At 39.8% G+C, this 22,906-nt stretch overlaps 1 protein-coding gene across 1 annotated transcript in view; it reads left to right on the top strand.

Moving 5' to 3' along the window:
- The first annotated feature begins 2,483 nt into the window (after positions 1-2,483).
- lamp1a (lysosomal associated membrane protein 1a) overlaps positions 2,484-22,906 on the top strand; it is a 44,122-nt gene continuing 23,699 nt past the window's right edge. Inside the window, exon 1 of the mRNA XM_069889548.1 lies at positions 2,484-2,608. Within this exon, the coding sequence (XP_069745649.1) occupies positions 2,560-2,608 (49 nt within the window). The 5' untranslated portion in view covers positions 2,484-2,559. The remainder of the gene's footprint in view (positions 2,609-22,906) is intronic.

The following is a 22,906-nucleotide window of genomic DNA, read 5'->3' on the forward strand; positions in this document are numbered from 1 at the left end:
GAGCATCAACCTCTGAGGTTTTACTAATGTTAAAACAAAAAACTACTGGCCTGCTTCCCCCTCGAAGCCTTTCATTTCCTCCTGTTTGTTCATAATGACTTTTCGTTCTTTGAATTTATTCTGCATGTCTACTGATACAAAACATGTTGAAATGCTGAGGGCTGGAGAAGTCATGTGATAGATCATGTGCTCAAAGTTTGTAACTGGGCATTGCACAATCCCAATGCTGAGTGATTAAATCTCCTGAAAAGCCTTTGTTAATTTAGCAGAGAAACACAAAACCTCCAATTGATGTAATCTTGAGCAAACAAAGAATTGTTGGAGGAACTCAGCATTCATGTTTCAGATCGAAACATTGACTGACCATTTCTACTCTTGCATCCTGACTAACCTGCTGAGTTCCTCCAGCAATTCCTTCTTTGCTTATTAAAAATCAACAACTCTGTTTAATATGTAGCACATATTCTCTATATTGCTTCTACCAATATGAATGAAATGCACTCTTTTCTGCATAAAATATCTTTTATGCAAAAAGAGTGCATTCATTTCTCTGATATATTCAAGTTTTTTTATTAATCTCAAAAAGACCTGAGGTCTTAAAACAAACCCCAGGGATCCTAATTCTTCTTTGTTATAATTAATATCTTTCCTCTGTGGTTGCAAGAACTGGGGGCATTATTGGACTGAAAACTCAAGACACATGGCTGCCTAGTTCTGGTAAACTCAGGCTTAGAGAGGTGGCTATGAGAGGATTAGGTCAGATCCCACAATGTTCAATTCCATTCACGATTTCCCAGCAAAAGAAGTATCCTATGCCTTTGCAGGAAGTAGAGGTGCTGCTGACCTTCTTGGCTATGGAGTTGGTGTAAAGGGACCAGGTGAGATTCTCTGCCAAGTGCACTCCAAGGAACTTGATATTCTTGATGACCTCAACAGTCAATCCATCAATGGTCAACGGACCGTGGAACCCCGGGCCCTCCTGAAGTTGACAACCATCTCTTTTGTTTTTTTAACATTCAGATACAGGTTGTTGGCTCCATTAGCGACTGCACCTCATCTCTGTACGCTGACTTGTCATTCTTACTTATCAGGCCCACCATGGTCGTGTCGTTTAGCTGTGTTTAGCTGCATATTTGTGGATCAGCAGAGTGAACATCAGTAGACTAAGCTCGCAGCCCTTTGGAGCCCCGTGCTCAGTATAATGGTGTGAGAAGCAGAGATGCCTTCACAGATTTCTCTCGAGACAAAAATTGAAAACAAAGAACATTCATTTTACAACAATGCAAAGTTGGGTGCTTCCCCTTACCCTGGGAATACACACAGATACTGGGGCTTACCCAACTTTTTATATATTCCATTTCAGTACAGAGGTGCCTCCCCCCTTAACATTCTTCTACCTCCTGGATTGGTTTAGCATTAGGTAATTCTGCCTATGTGTCTTCTAACTTCTTATCAGTTTATGTGCCTTTCTGCAAACTTGTTTACCAGGAAGTGTCATGTCTTTGTTCTTATTCATTAATTAACCCCCCAGGACTTGCTAAATCTATCTACTTGCTATCCTGTTTTTGAAGACCCCTATATTCTATTATACTTGCTTAATCCTTCCTCATATTCCATTCTTACTTCACCCATCATAATTCATTCCTAATTAGCACTTGCTTGACTCCTCACATTCCCTGACAATGGTCTTGGAGGTGCTTTTACTGATCTGGACGGCCTGAGGTCTCCACGACAGGGTCAAGAATCCATTTGCAGAGTGAGGTGTTTAGACCCAGCAGCCTCAACTTCTATTAGGATTAGTTTAGTTTATTTATATAGCATATTTAAAACAACTCACGTTGACCAAAGTGCTGTTCAGCTTATAAATTACATCTCGATTTAAGCAGCTATTTAAAACATGTACCGAGGTTCAGAAATGTACACACAACAATCACCTCAAAACGCTTGGGAAGAAAAATACTTCATCTTGGATTTAAAAGGGTTAAAGGAAGGGGCTGTTTTGATAGAATATTGTTTCACAGTTTGGGGGCTGCAGTAGCGAAGACCACGGTCTCCCTTGAGTTTGTAATTTGAGCGCGGAACAACCAAGCACCCTAAATTGGACGATCTGAGGGGTCTTGGTGGACTAGGGAGTTGGGAGATCGGTAATGTAAGATTGAATGGCACCATCTAAACATGACTACAAAAAAAATGGTTGGTTGTTACCCAGCTGCCTTTTTATTATTTGTTTCGATCCATGTATTTACTTGCAAGCTCATTCTCTGGTTCTGTCCTGGATCGAGATCTGGAATAATGCACCACCCAGGTGATTCCACCAGAAGACTTGTGCCTTCGGACCTCTTGCATTGCGCCAAGGGGTTGCTGAGTTTTCCCGACCGTGCAGGATTTCCGAACTCCGCTGAACGATTACTCGGCGTTTTCGGACACTAGTGTTGCAATCCCAGGCAACTCACCGGGTGATTGGCAGCTGAGGCCCCGCCCCGGTGACGCAATCATCACATGAGCGGGTAGTGGGCCGGCTGGAATCGAACAGGGAAAGGGCTTCTTCTCTCCGTCGCCATGAGCCTTTCCGCCTCGTACCGCCTCTTGACCCCTCTGCTGCTGCTCGGTAAGACGCTGGGAGCCAGCCCGCAGCTTCTTGTTCACAGTGGGCCGTGCGCAGGTTCAGCGAGGCCTGGTTCAGCGAGGCCTGCGGAGTTTGTGTTCGGTTGGGTCGGCCGGCGGGCGGGCGGGCGAAGGCAGCCAGGCCGCGCCGTCATTAACGTGGGGTGAACGGCTGTTGACCGGCCCATTGGCTGCTACTTGGAGGAAGGCGAGGGCGAGCGAGAGGTGGCGGGGAAGGGGTTGGGGGGGGGAGAAGAGTGAGGCGGTCACGTGAACTGCCGTCACGTGAGGCGTGGAATGATCGAGAACCATTAGGGAACACCTGATGTAATCTGAGGTAGGGTGGGGGACTTCTCTCTCTTTCCGCCCCCCCTTCACCTGGATGATGAAGAGAGGGGATGGATCCATTAGCCCCTCCCCTGGTTTCAGAGGGGAAGGATCAGGATCCCTTATGCGTATTGGGAGGGACAGTGCCGGATTTATACTTGGTGGCGCTTGTTTAAAAAAAAATACAATACAAATTATTTTCAAATGAATGCATTTACTGTTTACATATTTATCATTTGGTTGGCTTGATCTCCATCTTAATTACAATGCAGTATAGCTGGAAACAATACTTAAATGTAATTTTTCAAATGGTTTTAACATACATTAATATATTTTTTGATCCCTGTGGATTGTGAGGCCCGAAAATGTAGCTTATTTAGTTTGTGTCTAAATCTGACACTGGGGAGGGAGGGAGGGAGGGAGGGAGGGAGGGGGGGGGGAAAAGAAGGAAGGAAGGAAGGATCCCTTACCCATAGCATGCTGTTGGGGAAGGAAGTGATCAGCAACCCAACCCTGGTGTTGAGGGAATGGAGGGATATTGACCATGTATTTCTTTGGCTTGGGTTCGCGGACGAAGATTTATGGAGGGGGTAAAAAGTCCACGTCAGCTGCAGGCTCGTTTGTGGCTGACAAGTCCGATGCGGGACAGGCAGACACGATTGCAGCGGTTGCAAGGGAAAATTGGTTGGTTGGGGTTGGGTGTTGGGTTTTTCCTCCTTTGCCTTTTGTCAGTGAGGTGGGCTCTGCGGTCTTCTTCAAAGGAGGTTGCTGCCCGCCAAACTGTGAGGTGCCAAGATGCACGGTTTGAGGCGTTATCAGCCCACTGGTGGTGGTCAATGTGGCAGGCACCAAGAGATTTCTTTAGGCAGTCCTTGTACCTTTTCTTTGGTGCACCTCTGTCACGGTGGCCAGTGGAGAGCTCGCCATATAACACGATCTTGGGAAGGCGATGGTCCTCCATTCTGGAGACGTGACCCATCCAGCTCAGCTGGATCTTCAGCAGCGTGGACTCGATGCTGTCGACCTCTGCCATCTCGAGTACTTCGACGTTAGGGGTGTAAGCGCTCCAATGGATGTTGAGGATGGAGCGGAGACAATGCTGGTGGAAGCGTTCTAGGAGCCGTAGGTGGTGCCGGTAGAGGACCCATGATTCGGAGCCGAACAGGAGTGTGGGTATGACAACGGCTCTGTATATGCTTATCTTTGTGAGGTTTTTCAGTTGGTTGTTTTTCCAGACTCTTTTGTGTAGTCTTCCAAAGGCGCTATTTGCCTTGGCGAGTCTGTTGTCTATCTCATTGTCGATCCTTGCATCTGATGAAATGGTGCAGCCGAGATAGGTAAACTGGTTGACCGTTTTGACTTTTGTGTGCCCGATGGAGATGTGGGGGGGCTGGTAGTCATGGTGGGGAGCTGGCTGATGGAGGACCTCAGTTTTCTTCAGGCTGACTTCCAGGCCAAACATTTTGGCAGTTTCCAGGCCAAACATTTTGCGCAGAACAGCGACTTGTCATTACAAACACCCTTTTTCAGCAGAGGGACAGCCTTAAGACCACCTGGATGCATCCCCGATCCAAACACTGGCACCTCCTGGACTACATCCTGGTGCGAGAAAGTGACATACAAGATGTGCTCCACACCAGGGTCATGCCTAGCGCGGAATGCCACACTGACCACCGGCTGGTTCGCTGCAAGCTCAACCTTCACTTCAAGCCAAAGCCCAGGAACAATAAAGCCCCCAGAAAGAGGTTCAATGTTGGAAACCTGCAGTCAGACGAAGCGAGAGGAAACTTCCAGGCAAACCTCAAAGCAAAGCTCGACGTTGCAACCCGCCTCACGGACCCGTCCCCTGAAACCCTCTGGGATCAGTTGAAGACTACCATACTGCAATCCACTGAAGAGGTACTGGGCTTCTCCTCCAGGAAAAACAAGGACTGGTTTGACGAAAACAGCCAGGAAATCCAGGAGCTGCTGGCAAAGAAGCGAGCTGCCCACCAGGCTCACCTTACAAAGCCGTCCTGTCCAGAGAAGAAACAAGCCTTCCGTCGCGCATGCAGCCATCTTCAGCGCAAACTCCGGGAGATCCAAAATGAGTGGTGGACTAGCCTCGCCAAACGAACACAGCTCAGCGCGGACATTGGCGACTTCAGGGGTTTCTACGAGGCTCTAAAGGCTGTGTACGGCCCCTCACCCCAAGTCCAAAGCCCGCTGCGCAGCTCAGACGGCAAAGTCCTCCTCAGCGACAAGATCTCCATCCTCAACCGATGGTCAGAACACTTCCAATCTCTCATTGACCATGTATAGATAGTTGTGATTAGCTTAATTTGGCATTATTGTCTGCACAGATGTGGTGGGCTGAACAGTTTGCTCTTGTATTGTCCCATGTTTATTGAAATGAGGGGATAATGGTCAAAATTAAATGGCTTTATACAGAATTCTTACAGGATCCTTTTCCTTTGTGTTTGGGGAGGGGGAGAGAAGACTTTGACTATCTAGGCCTTTCATCACCCCTTCATCTTCTGAAACTCCAGAGAAAATAATCCAAGTTGTCCAAGCTCTCTTTATCACTGGCAAGCTACAATCTGAGTGAACCTTTTTTGAGCTCTCCAAAGCCTCCACATCCTGACGGTAATGTGATGATCAGAACTGTATCTTATCTTTTGACCTCCCAAAATATCTCTAGATTAAACTTCATCTGCCATTTGCCCTTTCCCAACTGATCTTTATCTTTGTCCTTTAACAATTTTTCTCACTATCCACAACTCACCAATTATTGCGTAACCAGCAAACTCGCTAATCAGAAGACCTGCATTTTCATCAATTGAGCCAACAGCCACTGTCCTAGCCTCATCCAGCATCTTCATCACTTCCTCAAACAAAATTAATCATCATTCTTCCCCTCCACATAGTTGCGGTATCTTCCCTAATGTGAGTAAATTCTGATCTTATGAACCTCCTCCAATAATTTCCCCATCACTAATGGTAAGGCTCTGTGACCTATTTGTTGCTTAAGAAGGGGAACGGAGACAAACCAAAGGAACAACATTGGCTGTTTTCCAGTCTTTTGGCACCTCAACAGTGGTTAAAGAGAATACAGAAGATTTTATCAATGTCCCAGCGATCTCTGCTTCCCTCCGTATACTAGGATAGATCCCTGAAGGTCAGTATAATTTAATTTTTTTTCAAGATCCCTGCACCACCTCACTTAGAATATCAGCATCTCCTTTCCTATTCTCACTATCATCTGCCTTGGTGATTACCAATGCAGAGTACTCATGAAGGACCATATCCACTTACCCTGGCTGGCTCCCTGAATAAATTCCTTCCGTTGGTCTTGTCCTTGTTCTACCCTTTCCTTAACTAACCTTTTGCTCCTAATATTTTCATAAACTCTTCTGACTTTCCTGAATCATCCTCACCAGAGATATTTCATACCCCCCTTTTAGCCCTCCTAATTAAGTTCTTTCAGCTTCCTTTATATTTCTCAAGGGCCTAGTCTGATTTCATTTTCTTAACCCTTTCATTTGGTGCCTTTCTCTTTTTGATAAATTTCTTGGAATTCCAGATTCTCAATCCTCACCACCTTTATTTTTCATTCTCATGAGAAAGAGCTGGTTTTAAATTTGTCACCTGGTCTTTAAACAACTCCCACATGTCAGATGTGGATTTACCCTAAAATAGCCACCCCAATCTACTTTCTCAGTTTCTGCTAAAGACTGTTATAACCAGTCTTCCCCAGACTTAACCATATCAATAACTATCTTGAAACTTAAGAAATTGTTGCCACTGTTTCCAAAATGCTTTGTCATTGAAACTTTAGCCATCTACCAGGCTCATTTCCCAACAAAAAATTAGTATGGCCCCAAATTTAGTTGGTTTAGCTACATATTGTTTCAAGAAATTCTCCTGGATCCCCCAAACATGCTCTGCCCCTGGAATGAATGCACTATCGATCTGTGAATGTACTCAATTACAGCCTCCAGATTTTTCTCAGGTAGAGAATTTAAAAATTCCCTGTCATCTGAAGAAATTTCTCTGCATCACGGATATAAATGGCCTTTTTCTTATTCTCCAACTGTGCTCCTGATCTCGGGGAAACTGTAACTCTGTATCTAGCTTATTATGTCATTAGTGAAATTTCCATGTTTCTCTCCGATCTCTTCCCGTTCTTCTAAACCAGTGGTTTTCAAACTTTTAAGATGTGTAGATGAAAGCTCACTGGCAGTATCACATCACATCACAGCCTGGTATGGAAGCACCAATACCTCTGAGCAGAAAGCTCTACAAAAGATAGTGGATACATCCCAGTACATCAAAAGCAAAACTCTCCCCAAAGTCAAGAAAATCTTCATGGAACGTTGCTGTCAGAGCAATAGCAGTCATCAAAGATACCAACACCCAGGGCATGCTCCATTTTTACTACTGCCATTAGGAAAGAGGCATAGGTATCACAAGATACCAGGTTCGGGAACAGTTGGTACCTTTGCACCATCATGCTCCAAAACAACAAATTCATTCAGCAACTCAGTTAAGGACTCTTACTTTGCACGTTATTATTGAAAATTTTCTCTATTGGACGGGTTGTTTTTTTTTTTGCACACTTTTGTTTACATTCTTTTGTATATGTAGCTTTTCTTGAGTACAGTTTTGCACTAGCCATAAGCTGACATTTTGCAAGGCCCACTGGAAAAAGAATCTCATGGTTGCAAATGATGTCATATATGTATGTACTCTGACAATAAATCTGAACTTTAAACTTACCAATTTTGGAGGTGTTATAAAATTGTTGAAGTGATTTGATAAATAGCATCAAAATTGATTTGTTGTTTTATTCGTTTTAAAATATTTCTTTTGAGTTTAACAAAAAATATACACATTAATTAATATATGGGATGAAATATAAGAAAAGAGATCATTTGTTCTTCTCAAGTCATACCTTAAACATAGTATAAATTGGGTGTACCCTTCTTAAACCCATTTTCAAAGTACTTCAAAAGAAAAAAAGGAAAAAAACCTATAAATCAAACCCCTCCCTCTAAAAAAGGTTAACTTTGCATATTTAATATAACTGGGACATAGGAAATGAAAGATAGCATTTGGAAACCAAACAACACTGCTCAGGAATATCCAAACACCCTAATTCTTTAAATTATGGTAGCAGTCCATGAATGGCCCACGTCTTATAAAAATTCACCTTTACATCTTTAACATTATATTTGATTTTTTTCTAAACTTAGGTAGGACATAACCTCCTGTAACGATTGATTATGAGTATGTGGAGTGCTGTCTTTTCATTTCATCAAAATTGCCCTTTTAGCTGTCTATGAGGTAGAAGCCAAAATTTGCTTCTGAGATACATAGTTTTTTTTTGTTTTTTTTTCACACTATGAACCATATTGACCAAAATGCACATAAAGATAGAAACATAGAAGATAGGAGTAGGAGTAGGCCCTTCGAGCCTGCTCCGCCATTCAATGAGATCATGGCTGATCTTAAAGTTCAGTACCCTGTCCCCGCCTTCTCTCCGTAACCCCAAATTCCCTTATACTGAAGAAATATATCTCATTCCCTCTTAAATATATTCAATGAACCTGCCTCTACTGCCCTCTGTGGCAATGAATTCCACAGATTCACCACCCTCTGGGTAAAGAAATTCCTCCTCATCCCGGTACTAAATGGTTTGCCTATTATCCTCGAACCATGGCCCCGGGTTCTGGACTCCCCCACCACTGGAAACATCCCTTCCGCATCCATTCTGTCCAGTCCTGCCAGAATTTTGTTTGTCTCTATGAGATCCCCTCTCAATCTTCTAAACTCCAGCGAGTACAATCCCAAATTGCGCAATATTTCCTCATAAGTTATTCCTGCCATTCCAGGTATCAGCCTGGTGAATCGCCTTTGCACTCCCTCCATTGCAAGAACATCCTTCCTCAGATAAGGCGACCAAAACTACACTCAATACTCCAGGTGTGGTCTCACCAAGGTTCTGTACAGCTGCAGTAAGGTATCCTTATTCCTATACGCAAACCCTCTTGATATGAAGGCCAACATACCACTTGCCTTTTTAACCGCCTGCTATACTGCATGCTCGCCTTCAGTGACTGGTGCACAAGAACCCCAAGGTCTCTCTGCACTTCCCATCTCCAAATCTATTGCCATTCAAATAGTAATCTGCCCTCCGGTTTGTATTACCAAAGTGGATAACCTCACATTTATCCACATTGTAGTGCATTTGCCATGTATCTGCCCAGTCCCCCAATTTATCCAAATCACACTGGAGCCTCCTGACCCCTTCCTTAGTGCACACAGCCCCTCCTAACTTAGGGTCGTCTGCAAATTTGGAGATATTACATCCAATCCCCTCATCTAGATCATTAATGTAAAATGTGAACAGCTGGGGACCCAGTACAGATCCCTTTGGCACCCCACTGGTCACCACCTGCCACTCAGAAAACGAGCCATTTATCCCAACTCTCTGTCTTCTATCTGTCAGCCAGTTCTCAATCCACATCAATACCTTGCACCCAATCCCATGAGCCTTGATTTTGCATGCCAGTCGTTTATGTGGGACCTTATCGAAGGCCTTTTGGAAGTCCAGGTACACCACATCCACTGGCTCTCCCCCATCTATTTTACCTGTCACCATCTCAAAGAATTCCAATAGATTTGTCAAGCACGATTTACCTTTTGTAAATCCATGTTGACTCTGTCTGATCCCTTCTCTGCTAGTCCTATGCTCCGCTATGACATCCTTAATAATGGATTCCGTCATTTTGCCCACTACTGATGTAAGGCTCACCGGCCTATAATTCCACGCTTTTTCTCTACCCCCCCACCCCCCCTTTTTAAATAGTGGGGTAACATTAGCTACCCTCCAATCCATGGGTACTGATCTTGAGTCTATCGAGTTCTGGAAAATAATTCTTAAAGCATCTGCTATCTGAATGTCCTTAAGTACCCTAGGATGAGGATTATCAGGCCCTTGGGATTTATCAGCCTTCAGTCCCTTCAATTTCCCCAAGACCATGTCCTTAGAGATACTGATTTCTTTCAGCTCCTCCCTTGCATTAGTCTCTATGTTTCCCAACATCTTTGGGAGGTTATTTGTATCCTCTCTTGTGAAAACAGAACTAAAATAAGAATTTAATTGGTTTGCCATTTCCTTATTCCGCATTATATATTCCCCTGATTCTGACTGCAAGGGACCTTCTCTGGATTTCACCAATCTTCCTCTTAACATATCTATAAAAGCTTTTGCAGTCGGTTTTTATATTTGCCGCAAGTTTACTTTCGTAATTTATTTTTGCTCTCTTGATTAATCCCTTTGTCCTCCTTTGCTGCATCTTGAACTGTTCCCAGTCTTCGGATTTGGTACTTTTTTTGGCCAATTGTTATGCTCTCTCTTTGGACCTAATGCTGTCTCTAATTTCTCTTGTTATCCACGGTTAAGTCACCTTTTTTGGTTTATTTTTATGTCAAACCAGTATAAACGATTTCTGCAATTCTTCCATTAGATCTGTGAATGCTTTCCATTTCTATCCACTGTCAACCCCCCCCCATAAACACCACCTAATCAATCTTACTCAACTTCTGTCTCATACCATCATAATTCCCTTTATTTAAATTCAGGACCTTAGTCTCGGTTTTAATTTCTTCACTCTCCATGTCGAGTGAGAATTTGATCATATTGTGATCGCTCCTACCCAAAGGGCCTCGTACAACAAGATTGCTGATTAGCCCCTTTTCATTGCATAATACCCAGTCTAAAATGGCCTGCTCCCGAGTTGGTTCCTCGACATATTGGTCTAGATAACCGTCCCGTAAACATTCAAGGAATTCCTCCTCCTCAATATTTTTACTAATTTGGCTAGTCCAATCTATATGCAAATTAAAGTCTCCCATGATGACATCTGTTCCCTAATTGCATGCTTCTCTAATTTCTCTTTTTATGCCTTCCCTCACCTCCACATTACTATTTGGAGGTCCATTATCCTCGAACCATGGCCCCGGGTTCTGGACTCCCCCACCATTGGAAACATCCCTTCCGCATCCATTCTGTCCAGTCCTGCCAGAATTTTGTAGGTCTCTATGAGATCCCCTCTCAATCTTCTAAACTCCACTAACAGTTTCCGCCCCTTGCTATTCCTCAGTTCTACCCATATATCCTTCCTGTCAATCGTGTCGGTCCCTTCTCTCACCATCAATGCTACCCCACCCCCTTTTCTTTCTTGCCGATCCCTCCTAAATATTGTATATTTTATGTACAAGTTCCCAGGCTTGCCCACCTTGCAGCCATGTTTCTGTAATCCCAATCAAATCATATTTTTTTTGTCTCAATTTCCTTGTTCCGAATGCTTCTTGCATTAAGATATAAAGCCTTCAGATTTGCTTTTTTCACCCTCCTTGCTCTTTCTGATTTTTTACTTTCGCTGCCTAACCTAACTTTTCCTATTTTATCTTTCCTGTCCTTTGCCCAATCATACAGGTTCCCATCCCCCTGCCAAATTAGTTTAAACCGCATCCGATGGCTGTACCAAACCTAGCTGCTAATATATTGAACCCTATTGGGTTTAGGTGTAACCTATCATTCTTGTAAAAGTCATGCCTTCCCCAAAAGAGATCCCAATAGTCCAAGAAGCCAAAACCCTGTCTTTCACACCAACCCTTCAGCCACACATTCATTTGTCTTAACCTTCCATTTTTGTCCTCAGTTGCACTTGGCACAGGTAGCAATCCAGAGATCACCACCCTGGCAGTCTTGTTTCTTAGCTTCTGTCCTAGCTCGCTGTTATCCTTTTTCTGTACCTCCTCCTTCTTTTTATCTATGTCACTGGTACCCACATGTACCAAGACATCAGGGTACTCACCCTCTCCTTTTAGAATACTCTGGACCCGATTTGAGATATCCCGTACCCTTGCACCAGGGAGGCAGCACACCATGCGGATATACCTATCTGGCTCATAGAATCTCTTGAATATACACAGTGTCATTTTCTCCCCTTTTCCCCCCCTCCCTTCCCTCCCTCCTTCACACCCCCCTTCACACCCCCCCTTCCCACCCACTCAACGTTCAACATATATGATACATTAAACCCATTAAACAATGTCATCACACAATGAAAATAAACAAGAAAATTGTGTCATCTACTTTTACATACTGGGTCAGTTCATTTCGTCTTCTTCTCCTTCTGTCATTTGAGGTGGTGGAGGTTCGCAGTAGGACTTCTCTGTTGTTCCATGTATGGTTCCCAAATTTGTTTGAATACTGTGATGTTATTTCTTAAATTACATGTTATTTTTTTCCAATGGAATACATTTATTCATTTCTATGTACCATTGCTGTATTCTCACGCTATCTTCTGATTTCCAGGTTGACATAATACATTTTTTGCTACAGCTAAGGCTATTATAATAAATCTTTTTTGTGCTCCATCCAAATCGAGTCCAAGTTCTTTACTTCTTATATTACTTAGAAGAAAGATCTCTGGAGGTTTTGGTATGTTGCTTTTTGTGATTTTATTTAATACCTGATTTAGATCTTCCCAAAACTTTTCCACTTTCTCACATGCCCAAATTGCATGTACTGTTGTTCCTGTTTCCTTCTGACAGCGAAAACATCTATCTGATACTGTTGGGTCCCATTTATTTAACTTTTGGGGCGTGGTGTATAGCCTGTGTAACCAATTATATTGCATCATGCGTAACCTCAAGTTTATTATATTTCTCATAGTTCTGGAGCATAGCTTTTCCCATGTTTCATTCTTTATTTTTATGTTTAGGTCTTGTTCCCACTTTTGTTTGGGTTTACAGCTTATTTCATTGTTCTTTTTCTCTTGCAGTTTAATGTACATGTTTGTTATAAATCTTTTAATTATCATTGTGACTGTAATCACATATTCAAAACTGCTTCCTTCTGGTAGCCTCAGCCTGCTTCCCAATTTCTCCTTCAAGTAGGTTTTCAGTTGGTGGTATGCAAACATTGTACCGTGAGTTATACCATATTTGCACTTCATTTGTTCAAAAGATAATAATTTATTTCCCGAAAAACAATTTACTATTCTTTTGATCCCTTTTCTTTCCCATTCTCTAAAGGAAAGGTTATCTATTGTGAAGGGGATTAGTTGATTTTGCATAATTAATTTTGGTAGTTGATAATTTGTTTTTTTCCTTTCTACGTGCATCTTCTTCCAAATGTTGAGCAGATGGTCCAGTACTGGTGAATTCCCATGTTGCACCAGCTTTTCATATGTTCAGGTACCTTCTCCCCTATTTTATCTAGTTCTAATCTGGTCCAATCTGGTTTTTCCCTTGTTTCATAAAAATCTGATGGGTTTCTTACTTGTGCTGCTCTATAATAATTCTTAAAGTTTGGTAGCTGTAAGCCCCCTTGTTTGTACCATTCTGTTATTTTATCTAGCGCTATCCTCGGTTTCCCCCCCTTTCTTTAAGAATTTCCTTATTATTTTCTTTAGCTCGTTGAAGAATTTCTCTGTTAGGTGAATTGGTAATGATTGAAATAGGCATTGTATCCTTGGGAAGATATTCATTTTAATGCAATTTACCTTTCCTATCAGTGTTGGTGGTAAATCTTTCCAATGTTCTAAGTCGTCTTGTAATTTCTTCATTAAGGCTGATAATTTAATTTGTATAGATGGCCTAGATTATTATCTCGTTGAATACCTAGGTATCGAATTGTCTGTGTTTGCCATTTAAATGGTGATTCTTTCTTAAACTTTGTTTAATCCGCATTATTCATTGGCATTGCTTCACTTTTATTTGCGTTGATCTTGTACCCCGATACTTCTCCATATTCTTTCAATTTCTTATGTATTCTTTTATTGATAATTCTAGTTCTGTTCAGTATACTATGACATCATCTGCAAATAGACTGATTTTATATTCCTTCTCTTTTATTTTTATCCCTCTTATTTTATTTTCTGTTCTTATCAGTTCTGCCAAGGGTTCTATAGCTAACGCGAACAGTGAGGGAGATGGTGGACATCCCTGCCTAGTTGACCTGCTTAATTTAAATTGGTTTGATATATATCCATTTACTGTCACCTTCGCCAATGGTCCCTTATATAATGCTTTAATCCAATAAATATATTTCTCTGGTAGGTTGAACCTTTGTAGTACTTTGAATAAATAATTCCATTCTATTCTGTCAAAGGCTTTCTCTGTGTCTAAGGCAACCGCCACTGTTGGCATCTTATTTCCTTGTACTGCATGGATTAAGTTAATGAACTTACAGATATTGTCCGTTGTTCGTCTTTTCTTAATAAATCCAGTTTGATCCGATTTTACTATTTTTGGTACACAGTCGGCCAATCTGTTTGCTAATAGTTTAGCTATTATCTTATAATCTGTGTTTAGTAGAGATATTGGTCTATACGATGCTGGTGTTAGTGGATCTTTCCCCGTCTTTGGTATTAATGTAATTATTGCTGTTTTGCATGAATCTGGCATGTTTTGTGTTTCTTCAATCTGGTTCATTACTTCCAGGAGAGGAGGAATTAATAAGTCTTTAAATGTTTTATAGAATTCTATTGGGAGTCCGTCCTCTCCCGGCGTTTTATTGTTCGGTAGTTTTTTTGATATGTCCTGTAGTTCCTCTATTTCAAATGATTTTATTAATTTGTTTTGCTCCTCTTCTTGCGATTTTGTAGTTCGGTTTTAGCTAGAAACTCATCTATTTTGTCTTCTTTCCCTTCGTTCTCAGTTCGATATAATTGCTCGTAGAATTCCTTGAAGTTTTCATTGATCTCTGTTGGGTTATATGTAATTTGTTTGTCCTTTTTCCTTGATGCCAATACCGTTCTTTTAGTTTGTTCTGTTTTAAGCTGCCATGCTAGTATATTGTGCGTTTTTTTTCTCCTAGCTCATACTTCTGTTTTGTCTTCATTATGTTCTTCTCCACCTTGTACGTTTGTAGTGTTTCATATTTTATTTTTTTGTCTGCCAATTCTCTTCTTTTAGTTGTATCTTCCCTTGTTGCTAATTCTTTTTCTGTACTTGCTATTTCCCTTTCCAGCTGTTCTATTTCCCGATTGTAGTCCTTTTTCATCTTGGTTACAAAACTTATTATCTGCCCTCTGATGAAGGCTTTCATTGCATCCCATAGTATAAATTTATCTTTCACTGATTCCGTATTTATTTCAAAGCACATTTTAATTTGGCGTTCAATGAATTGTCTAAAATCCTGTCTTCTAAGTAGCATGGAGTTTAATCTCCATCTATACGTTCTTGGTGGGATGTCCTCCAGCTCTATTGCTAATAACAGGGGTGAGTGATCCGATAACAATCTAGCTTTATATTCCAATTTTCTAACTCTCCCTTGGATGTGGGCTGACAACAGGAACAGGTCTATCCTTGAGTATGTTTTATGTCTATCCGAATAATATGAGTATTCCTTCTCCTTTGGGTGTTGTCTCCTCCATATATCCAGAAGTTGCATTTCCTGCATCGATTTAACCATAAATTTGGTTGCTTTGTTCTTCTGCTAGTCTTTTTTCCAGTTTTATCCATCTTTGAGTCCAAATTGAGGTTAAAGTCCCCTCCTATCAGTATATTCCTCTCCGTATCTTCAATCTTCAAAAAGATATTTTGCATAAATTTTTGATCCTCTTCATTATCATTAGTTCCATATACATTGAGCTAATTCTAAAATTCTGAATATATCTGACATTTTATCATTACATACCTCCCTGCTGGATCTATTATTTCCTCCTCTATTTTGATTGGTACATTTTTATTGATTAATATAGCTACTCCTCTGGCTTTTGAATTATATGATGCTGCCGTTACGTGCCCTACCCAGTCTCTCCTTAATTTCTTTTGTTCCATTGTTTCCTGCACGAACGCTATATCAATTTTTTCTTCAGTAAATTTAACAGCCTCTTTTGATTTGGTTATGTATTCCATTAATATTTATAGTCATATAGTTCAACATGGCAATTTCATACATTGTTTACCTCTCATTTCCGCTTCCTCATCACCACCTTTCTCCCATATCCATTTCTGTTTCTTTTTTTGAACGCACTGTAAGACAACACTTCTAAAACATAAAATATTTCCATTATTCCCACATCTAAAATTCCTTTAACCCCAAATGTTCCCCCCCCTCCCCCTCTGAGTTGCCTCTTGTCCTTTGCCAGGCAACCACAACTCCCCTCTCCATTTGCATTGCGAACCCGCTCACAAGCGTCAACTGATTTTGCAGTGACCGTTATTCTCTCCCACCCAACCCCTTACAGAAAAGAATTTAACTTCACAAATAACAAAGCTCACCCTCTTAATTCCCCCCCTTACTTCCTTTCTTCCCTTTTCTTTCCCTCCATACTTCTTACTTATACATTATTTTTCTTTTTTATATGAAGTTTGTCATCATTCTTGTTCTTGTTACATCTCTTCATCTTTCTTTCTATTTTGCTGGCGTTCTGCAAATTCTCGTGCTTTCTCCGGATCCGAGAACCGTCTGATTTGCTGCCCCGGGATAACTATTTTCAGCACCGCTGGATATCTTAACATAAATTTATAGCCTTTCTTCCATAGGATCGATTTTGCTGCGTTAAACTCCTTACTCTTCTTCAGGAGCTCAAAACTTATGTCTGGGTAGAAAAATTTTTTTTGACCTTTGTATTCTTATTGCTTGCATTTGCCATCTAAATGGTGATTCCTTCTTAAATTTTGAGAAATCCGCATTATTCATAGGCATTGCTTCACTTTTATTTACGTTTATCTTGTAACCCGACACTTCTCCATATTCCTTCAATTTCTTATATAATTCTTTTATTGATAGCTCTGGTTCTGTTAAGTACACTATAACATCATCCGCAAATAAACTGATTTTATATTCCTTGTCTTTTATTTTTATTCCTTTTATATTATTATCTGTTCTTATCAATTCTGCTAGTGGTTCTATAGCTAACGCAAACAATAAAGGTGATAGTGGGCATCCCTGCTGTGTTGACCTGCTTAAGTTAAATTGCTTTGATACATGTCCATTTACTGTCACTTTCGCTAACGGTCCTTTATATAATGCTTTAATCCAATTAATATACTTCTCCGGTAAACTGAATTTTTGCAATACTTTGAACAAATAATTCCATTCTACTCTGTCAAAGGCCTTCTCTGCGTCTAAAGCAACTGCTACTGTTGGTGCTTTATTCCCTTCTACTGCATGAATTAAGTTAATAAATTTACAAATATTGTCTGTTGTGCGTCTTTTTTTGATAAATCCAGTTTGGTCTAAATTTACCATTTTCGGTACATGCTCTGCTAATCTGTTTGCTAATAGTTTAGCTATTATCTTATAATCTGTGTAAAGTAAAGATATTGGTCTATATGACGCTGGTGAGAGTGGATCTTTCCCTTGCTTTAGTATTACTGTAATTATTGCTGTTTTACATGAATCTGGTAAGCTTTGTGTTTTATCAATCTGGTTGATTACTTCCAGGAGGGGCGGAATTAATAAGTCTTTAAATGTTTTGTAGAATTCTATTGGGAATCCATCCTCTCCTGGTGTCTTATATGGTAATTTTTTAATTATCTCTTGTATTTCTACTATTCCAAATGGCTCTGTTAATTTATTTTGTTCCTCTATTTGTAGTTTTGGTAGTTCAATTTTAGTCAGAAATTCATCTATTTTCCCTTCTTTCCCTTCGTTTTCAGTTCGGTATAATTGTTCATAGAATTCTCTAAAGTTTTCCTTAATTTCTTTTGGATTATATGTAATTTGGTTGTCTTTTTTCCTTGATGCCAATACCATTTTCTTAGCTTGTTCTGTCTTAAGCTGCCATGCTAGGATTTTGTGCGTTTTTTCACCTAGTTCATAATATTTCTGTTTTGTCTTAATTATATTCTTCTCCACCTTATATGTTTGTAGTGTTTCATATTTTATTTTTTTATCTGCCAATTCTTTTCTTTTAGTTGTATCTTCCTTCATTGCTAATTCTTTTTCTATATTTACTATTTCCCTTTCCAACTGCTCTGTTTCCTGATTATAGTCCTTCTTCATCTTGGTTACATAACTTATTATTTGCCCTCTAATGAATGCTTTCATTGCATCCCATAGTATAAACTTATCTTCCACTGATTCCGTATTTATTTCAAAATACATTTTTATTTGTTTTTCAATAAATTCTCTAAAATCCTGCCTTTTAAGTAACATGGGGTTTAATCTCCATCTATACATTCTTGGAGGGATGTCCTCTAACTTTACTGTCAATATTAAGGGTGAATGGTCTGATAGTATTCTAGCTTTATATTCTGTTTTTCTTACTCTATCTTGCATACGAGCTGATAACAAAAATAGGTCTATTCTTGAGTATGTTTTATGTCTAGCCGAGTAATATGAATATTCCTTTTCCTTTGGGTGTTGTTTCCTCCATATATCCAAAAGTTGCATTTCTTCCATCGATTTAATTATAAATTTGGTTACTTTGTCCTTTCTGTTAATTTTTTTCCCAGTTTTGTCCATATTTGAATCTAAATTCAGGTTGAAATCCCCTCCTATTAATATGTTCCCTTGCGTATCTGCTATCTTCAAAAAGATATCTTGCATAAACTTTTGATCTTCTTCGTTAGGTGAATATACATTGAGTAGATTCCAAAACTCTGAATATATCTGACATTTTATCATTACATATCTCCCTGCTGGATCTATTATTTCCTCTTCTATTTTAAATGGCACATTTTTACTAATTAATATAGCTACTCCTCTTGCTTTTGAATTATACGATGCTGCTGTTACGTGTCCTACCCAATCTCTCTTTAATTTCTTGTGCTCCAATTCAGTTAAATGTGTTTCTTGCACAAATGCTATATCATTTTTTTCTTTTTTCAGTAAATTTAGCAGTTTCTTCCTTTTAATTTGGTTATGTATTCCATTAATATTTAAAGTCATATAATTCAACGTAGCCATTTTATACTTTGTTTATCTTCCCTTTCCGTTTCTCCATCATTACCTTTCCTCCTTATCCATTTGTGTTTTCTTGTTTTGAACCCTTTATAAGACAACATTCCTAAAACATCAAACATTTTCCTTATTCTCATATTTAAAACTTCTTTAGCCCCAATCTCCCCTTCCCCTCCTGAGTTGTCCTTTATCCCTTGTCGGACAACCACATCTCCCCTCTCCATTTGGATTTGCGAATTAACTCGCAAGTGTCAGCTGATTTTGCAGTGACCGCAACTCCTCCACACCCAGCACCCCCCAGAAAAGATTTCACTTTTCATATGTAACAAAGGTCACTCTTTTAGTTCCCTCCTTATTCCCTCTATTCCATTTCCTTCCCTTATTAATTCTTGTCTATGCTATCTATATTTTCCTCTAAATACGGATACATTTATGTATGCACATTATACATATACACACATATACCTCTTTACTCACATACATATAAATCGTGGTCATTTTTACTCTTATTACATATCTTCATCTCTCTGGTTGTTTTGTAGTTGTTCTGCAAATTTCCTTGCTTCCTCTGGATCTGAGAATAGTTTTTTTTCCATAAGATCGTTTTCGATGTATTGAACTCCTTTCTCTTCTTCAGGAGTTCAAAACTTATGTGTCTTTTTAGTTCTTAGTCTTTCGTACTCTCGTTACACGTCTTCATCCCTCAGTCTATTTTGTAATTGTTCTGCAAATTTTCGTGCTTCCTCTGGATCCGAGAATAGTCTGTTTTGTTGTCCTGGCATAAATATTTTCAATACCGCTGGATGCTTTAGTATAAATTTATACCCTTTCTTCCATAAAATCGCCTTTGCTGTATTGAACTACTTTCTCTTCTTCAGGAGTTCAAAACTTATATCTGGATAAATGAAGATTTTTTGCCCTTTGTACTCCAGTGGCTTATTGCCCTCTCTTACTTTTTCCATTGTCTTCTCCAGTACCTTTTCTCTTGTAGTATATCTTAGGAATTTTACTAAAATAGATCTTGGCCTTTGTTGTGGTTGTGGTTTAAAGGCCAATGCTCTATGTGCCCTTTCTATTTCCATTTCTTGCTGTAGTTCTGGACATCCTAGGATCCTGGGGATCCAATCTTTTATAAACTCTCTCATATTCTTGCCTTCTTCATCTTCCTTAAGGCCCACTATCTTTATGTTATTTCTTCTGTTATAATTTTCCATTATATCTATTTCCTGAGCTAACAGTTCTTGTGTCTCTATAACTTTTTTATTAGATTCCTCTAATTTCTTTTTTAAGTCCTCTACCTCCATTTCTACTGCTGCTTCCCGCTCTTCCATCTTGTCCATTCTCTTTCCCATTTCTGTTAAGGTCATATCTATTTTATTCATTTTTCTCTTCTGTATTGTTTATTCTTCTTCTTAAATCATTAAATTCTTGCACTTGCCATTCTTTAAATGACTCCAAGTATTCTTTAATAAGAGAAAGTATATCCTTTATCTTGCCTTTCCCTTCTTCTTCTATTTCACTGTACTCTTCCTCTTCTTCCTCCTCTGGGTTGGCCATCTGTTGTTTCTTTGTTGCCCTTTTCTTCTCTTCTTTCTTGTTTTCATTGTCTTCTATGTTCTCCTCTTGCTGCAGGTGTTCTGCAGCTGTGATTGTCGGCTGTGGAGATCGACTCCCCAGCTGGTCATCCCTCCCGTCGGTGTGTTTTTTTGCATGCGCGGTTGCGTTCTTTTACTCGGCTCAGCGAGCCATTTTTGTAGTCCACTTTCTACTGACCTGAGGGAGCGGGTTTCTCTCTCCACCGCGGGCCTCTTTGAACAGGTAAGGCCTTCTCCTTCTTCTGTTGTCTTCTCTTCCTCTCTTCTTACCATTGATTTCGATTTTTCTTTTTTCGTCGCCATCTTCTTTCCACCTTTATACTCACTTTTCTTTAATTTTTATTTTTGTGCCTTTGTGTTTTCCTTTGTTTTTTCCGACTTTTCTGGAGAGGGCTGGAGTTCACCTTCCGGCCACTACTCCATCACGTGACTCCTCCCCTGACCTTTGTATTCCAGTGGCTTTTTGTCTTCTCTCATTTTTTTCATTGTCTTCTCCAATATATTTTCTCTTGTCGTTTATCTCAGGAATTTTACTAGAATGGATCTTGGTTTATGTTGTGGCTGTGGTTTCGGGGCTAACGTTCTGTGTGCCCTTTCTATTTCCATTCCTTCCTGTATTTCTGGCATTTCCAGGACCTTGGGGTTCCATTCTTTTATAAATTCTTTCATATCTTTGCCTTCTTCATCTTCCTTAAGGCCCACTATCTTTATATTGTTTCTCCTATTATAGTTTTCTATTATATCCATCTTCTAAGCTAACAACTCCTGTGTTTCTTTAACTTTTTTATCAATTTCTTCCAATTTTCTTTTTAAGTCATTCACTTCCATTTCTACGGCTGTTTCTCGTTCTTCCACCTTGTCTACTCTTTTCCATATTTCTGTCATGACCAGCTCTAATCTACTCACTTTTTCTTCTCTACCTTTTATTCTCCTTTTTATTTCACTAAATTCTTGTGTCAGCCATTCTTTTAGTCCTTCCATATATTCTTGAAATTTTTTAAAATCTATGTACTGTCCATTCCCTTTATCTTCTATTTCTCTGTGCAAAGCTTGATTTTCTTCTTCTTCTGTGTTTGCTCTAGGGTTTGTGTCTTCTACTTCTCTTCCTTGTATCTGTGTCTCTTCTGACTTTCTTGTTGGGCTATTTGTCTCAGTTTGTTGGGTATTTTTTTTTGGTATCTTCATGTTGGTCCTCTTCTTCTGGGCTGGTTATCTGTTGTGTTCTCTGGTTTCCTTTTTTCATTCTCATCCCTCCCGTTCCCGTTATTTTCTGTATCTTTTCGCTGGGAGCCCTGCTGTCAGGTCTTTCTCAGCTGTTCATGCTGTGGAGTTCCACTACACAGCTGGTTCCCCCTCCCGTTGGTGTTGTCTGTGTCGTGCACACCTCTGTTTGGCTCCGTGAACCATCTTTGCAGTCCTGCGTTCGGTGGGTCGCGACCCTGCGGGGTTTCCACTGACCTCAGGGAGTGGGCTCCTCTTTCCACGGCTGGTCCCCTGCTTCTTCGTACAGGTAAGGCCTTCACCTTTCTCTTCCGGCGTCTTTCCTTCTTCTTTTCTTCCCGTTGTTTTTGGCTTTTCTTTCTTTGGTGCCATTTCCTCCACACCTTTATTTTTTATTTGTTGTGATTTGTGTGTCTGGGACTTTGCTTTTTCTTCACTTTTTTTCCTTCTTTTCTGGAGAGGGCTGTTATTCTCCTACCGGCCACTACTCCATCACACGATTCCTCTAATAGTATTTCTTTTTGAGGAAAAACAAAATAGAGCAATTAAGGGGCATGGTTCTAATTGACCTTAAAAATTAATGATAAGTTTTGAAAGTCATTTTTCTGGACATTTTCTAAACTAGGGCAAGTCAAAAACACATATATCAATGAAGAACAAATCAATATCAGAATAGAAGTGAGATTGCTTAACTTTGAAATATGTATTCTACACACCACTTTGAACTGCAGCAAATAATGTCATGTACAAAATGAGAATTCATAATCAAATTTAGAACAATATCCCAGTCCTCATCTGGAAGTGACAAATCCATTTCATGCTCCCAATCACTCTTGATCTTAATAAGTGAAACTGTTCTCAAATCCATCAAATTACTGTAAATAATAAATATGGAGCCTCTATGAGAAAATTTAAAGTCAAAAAGTAAATCAAGAATATTTGTTTCAGAAATCCATGGAAAATCAGAGGTTGGACTGAATAAAATGTCTGACTTGTAGATATCTGAAAAAATTACTATTGTGCAGTTTAAATTTTGCCCACAATTGTTTGAAAGAAGCAAAATTATCTCGAATAAAGGGATTTTTAAAATTATTGAAAGAAATTTGTAAAGCATGTGAAGTATTTGCCAAGTGAATTGGAGCACATTGTAAAGTTCATTTTGGGGATAACATAAGAAAAATCCTTCGCCAAAATTTGGGATAGATTCAGTATCAATTAGAATTGTGACCACTCCCATTTAAATTTA

The sequence above is a fragment of the Narcine bancroftii genome, chromosome 7 (assembly GCF_036971445.1).
Source record: "Narcine bancroftii isolate sNarBan1 chromosome 7, sNarBan1.hap1, whole genome shotgun sequence".
NCBI lineage: Eukaryota > Metazoa > Chordata > Chondrichthyes > Torpediniformes > Narcinidae > Narcine > Narcine bancroftii.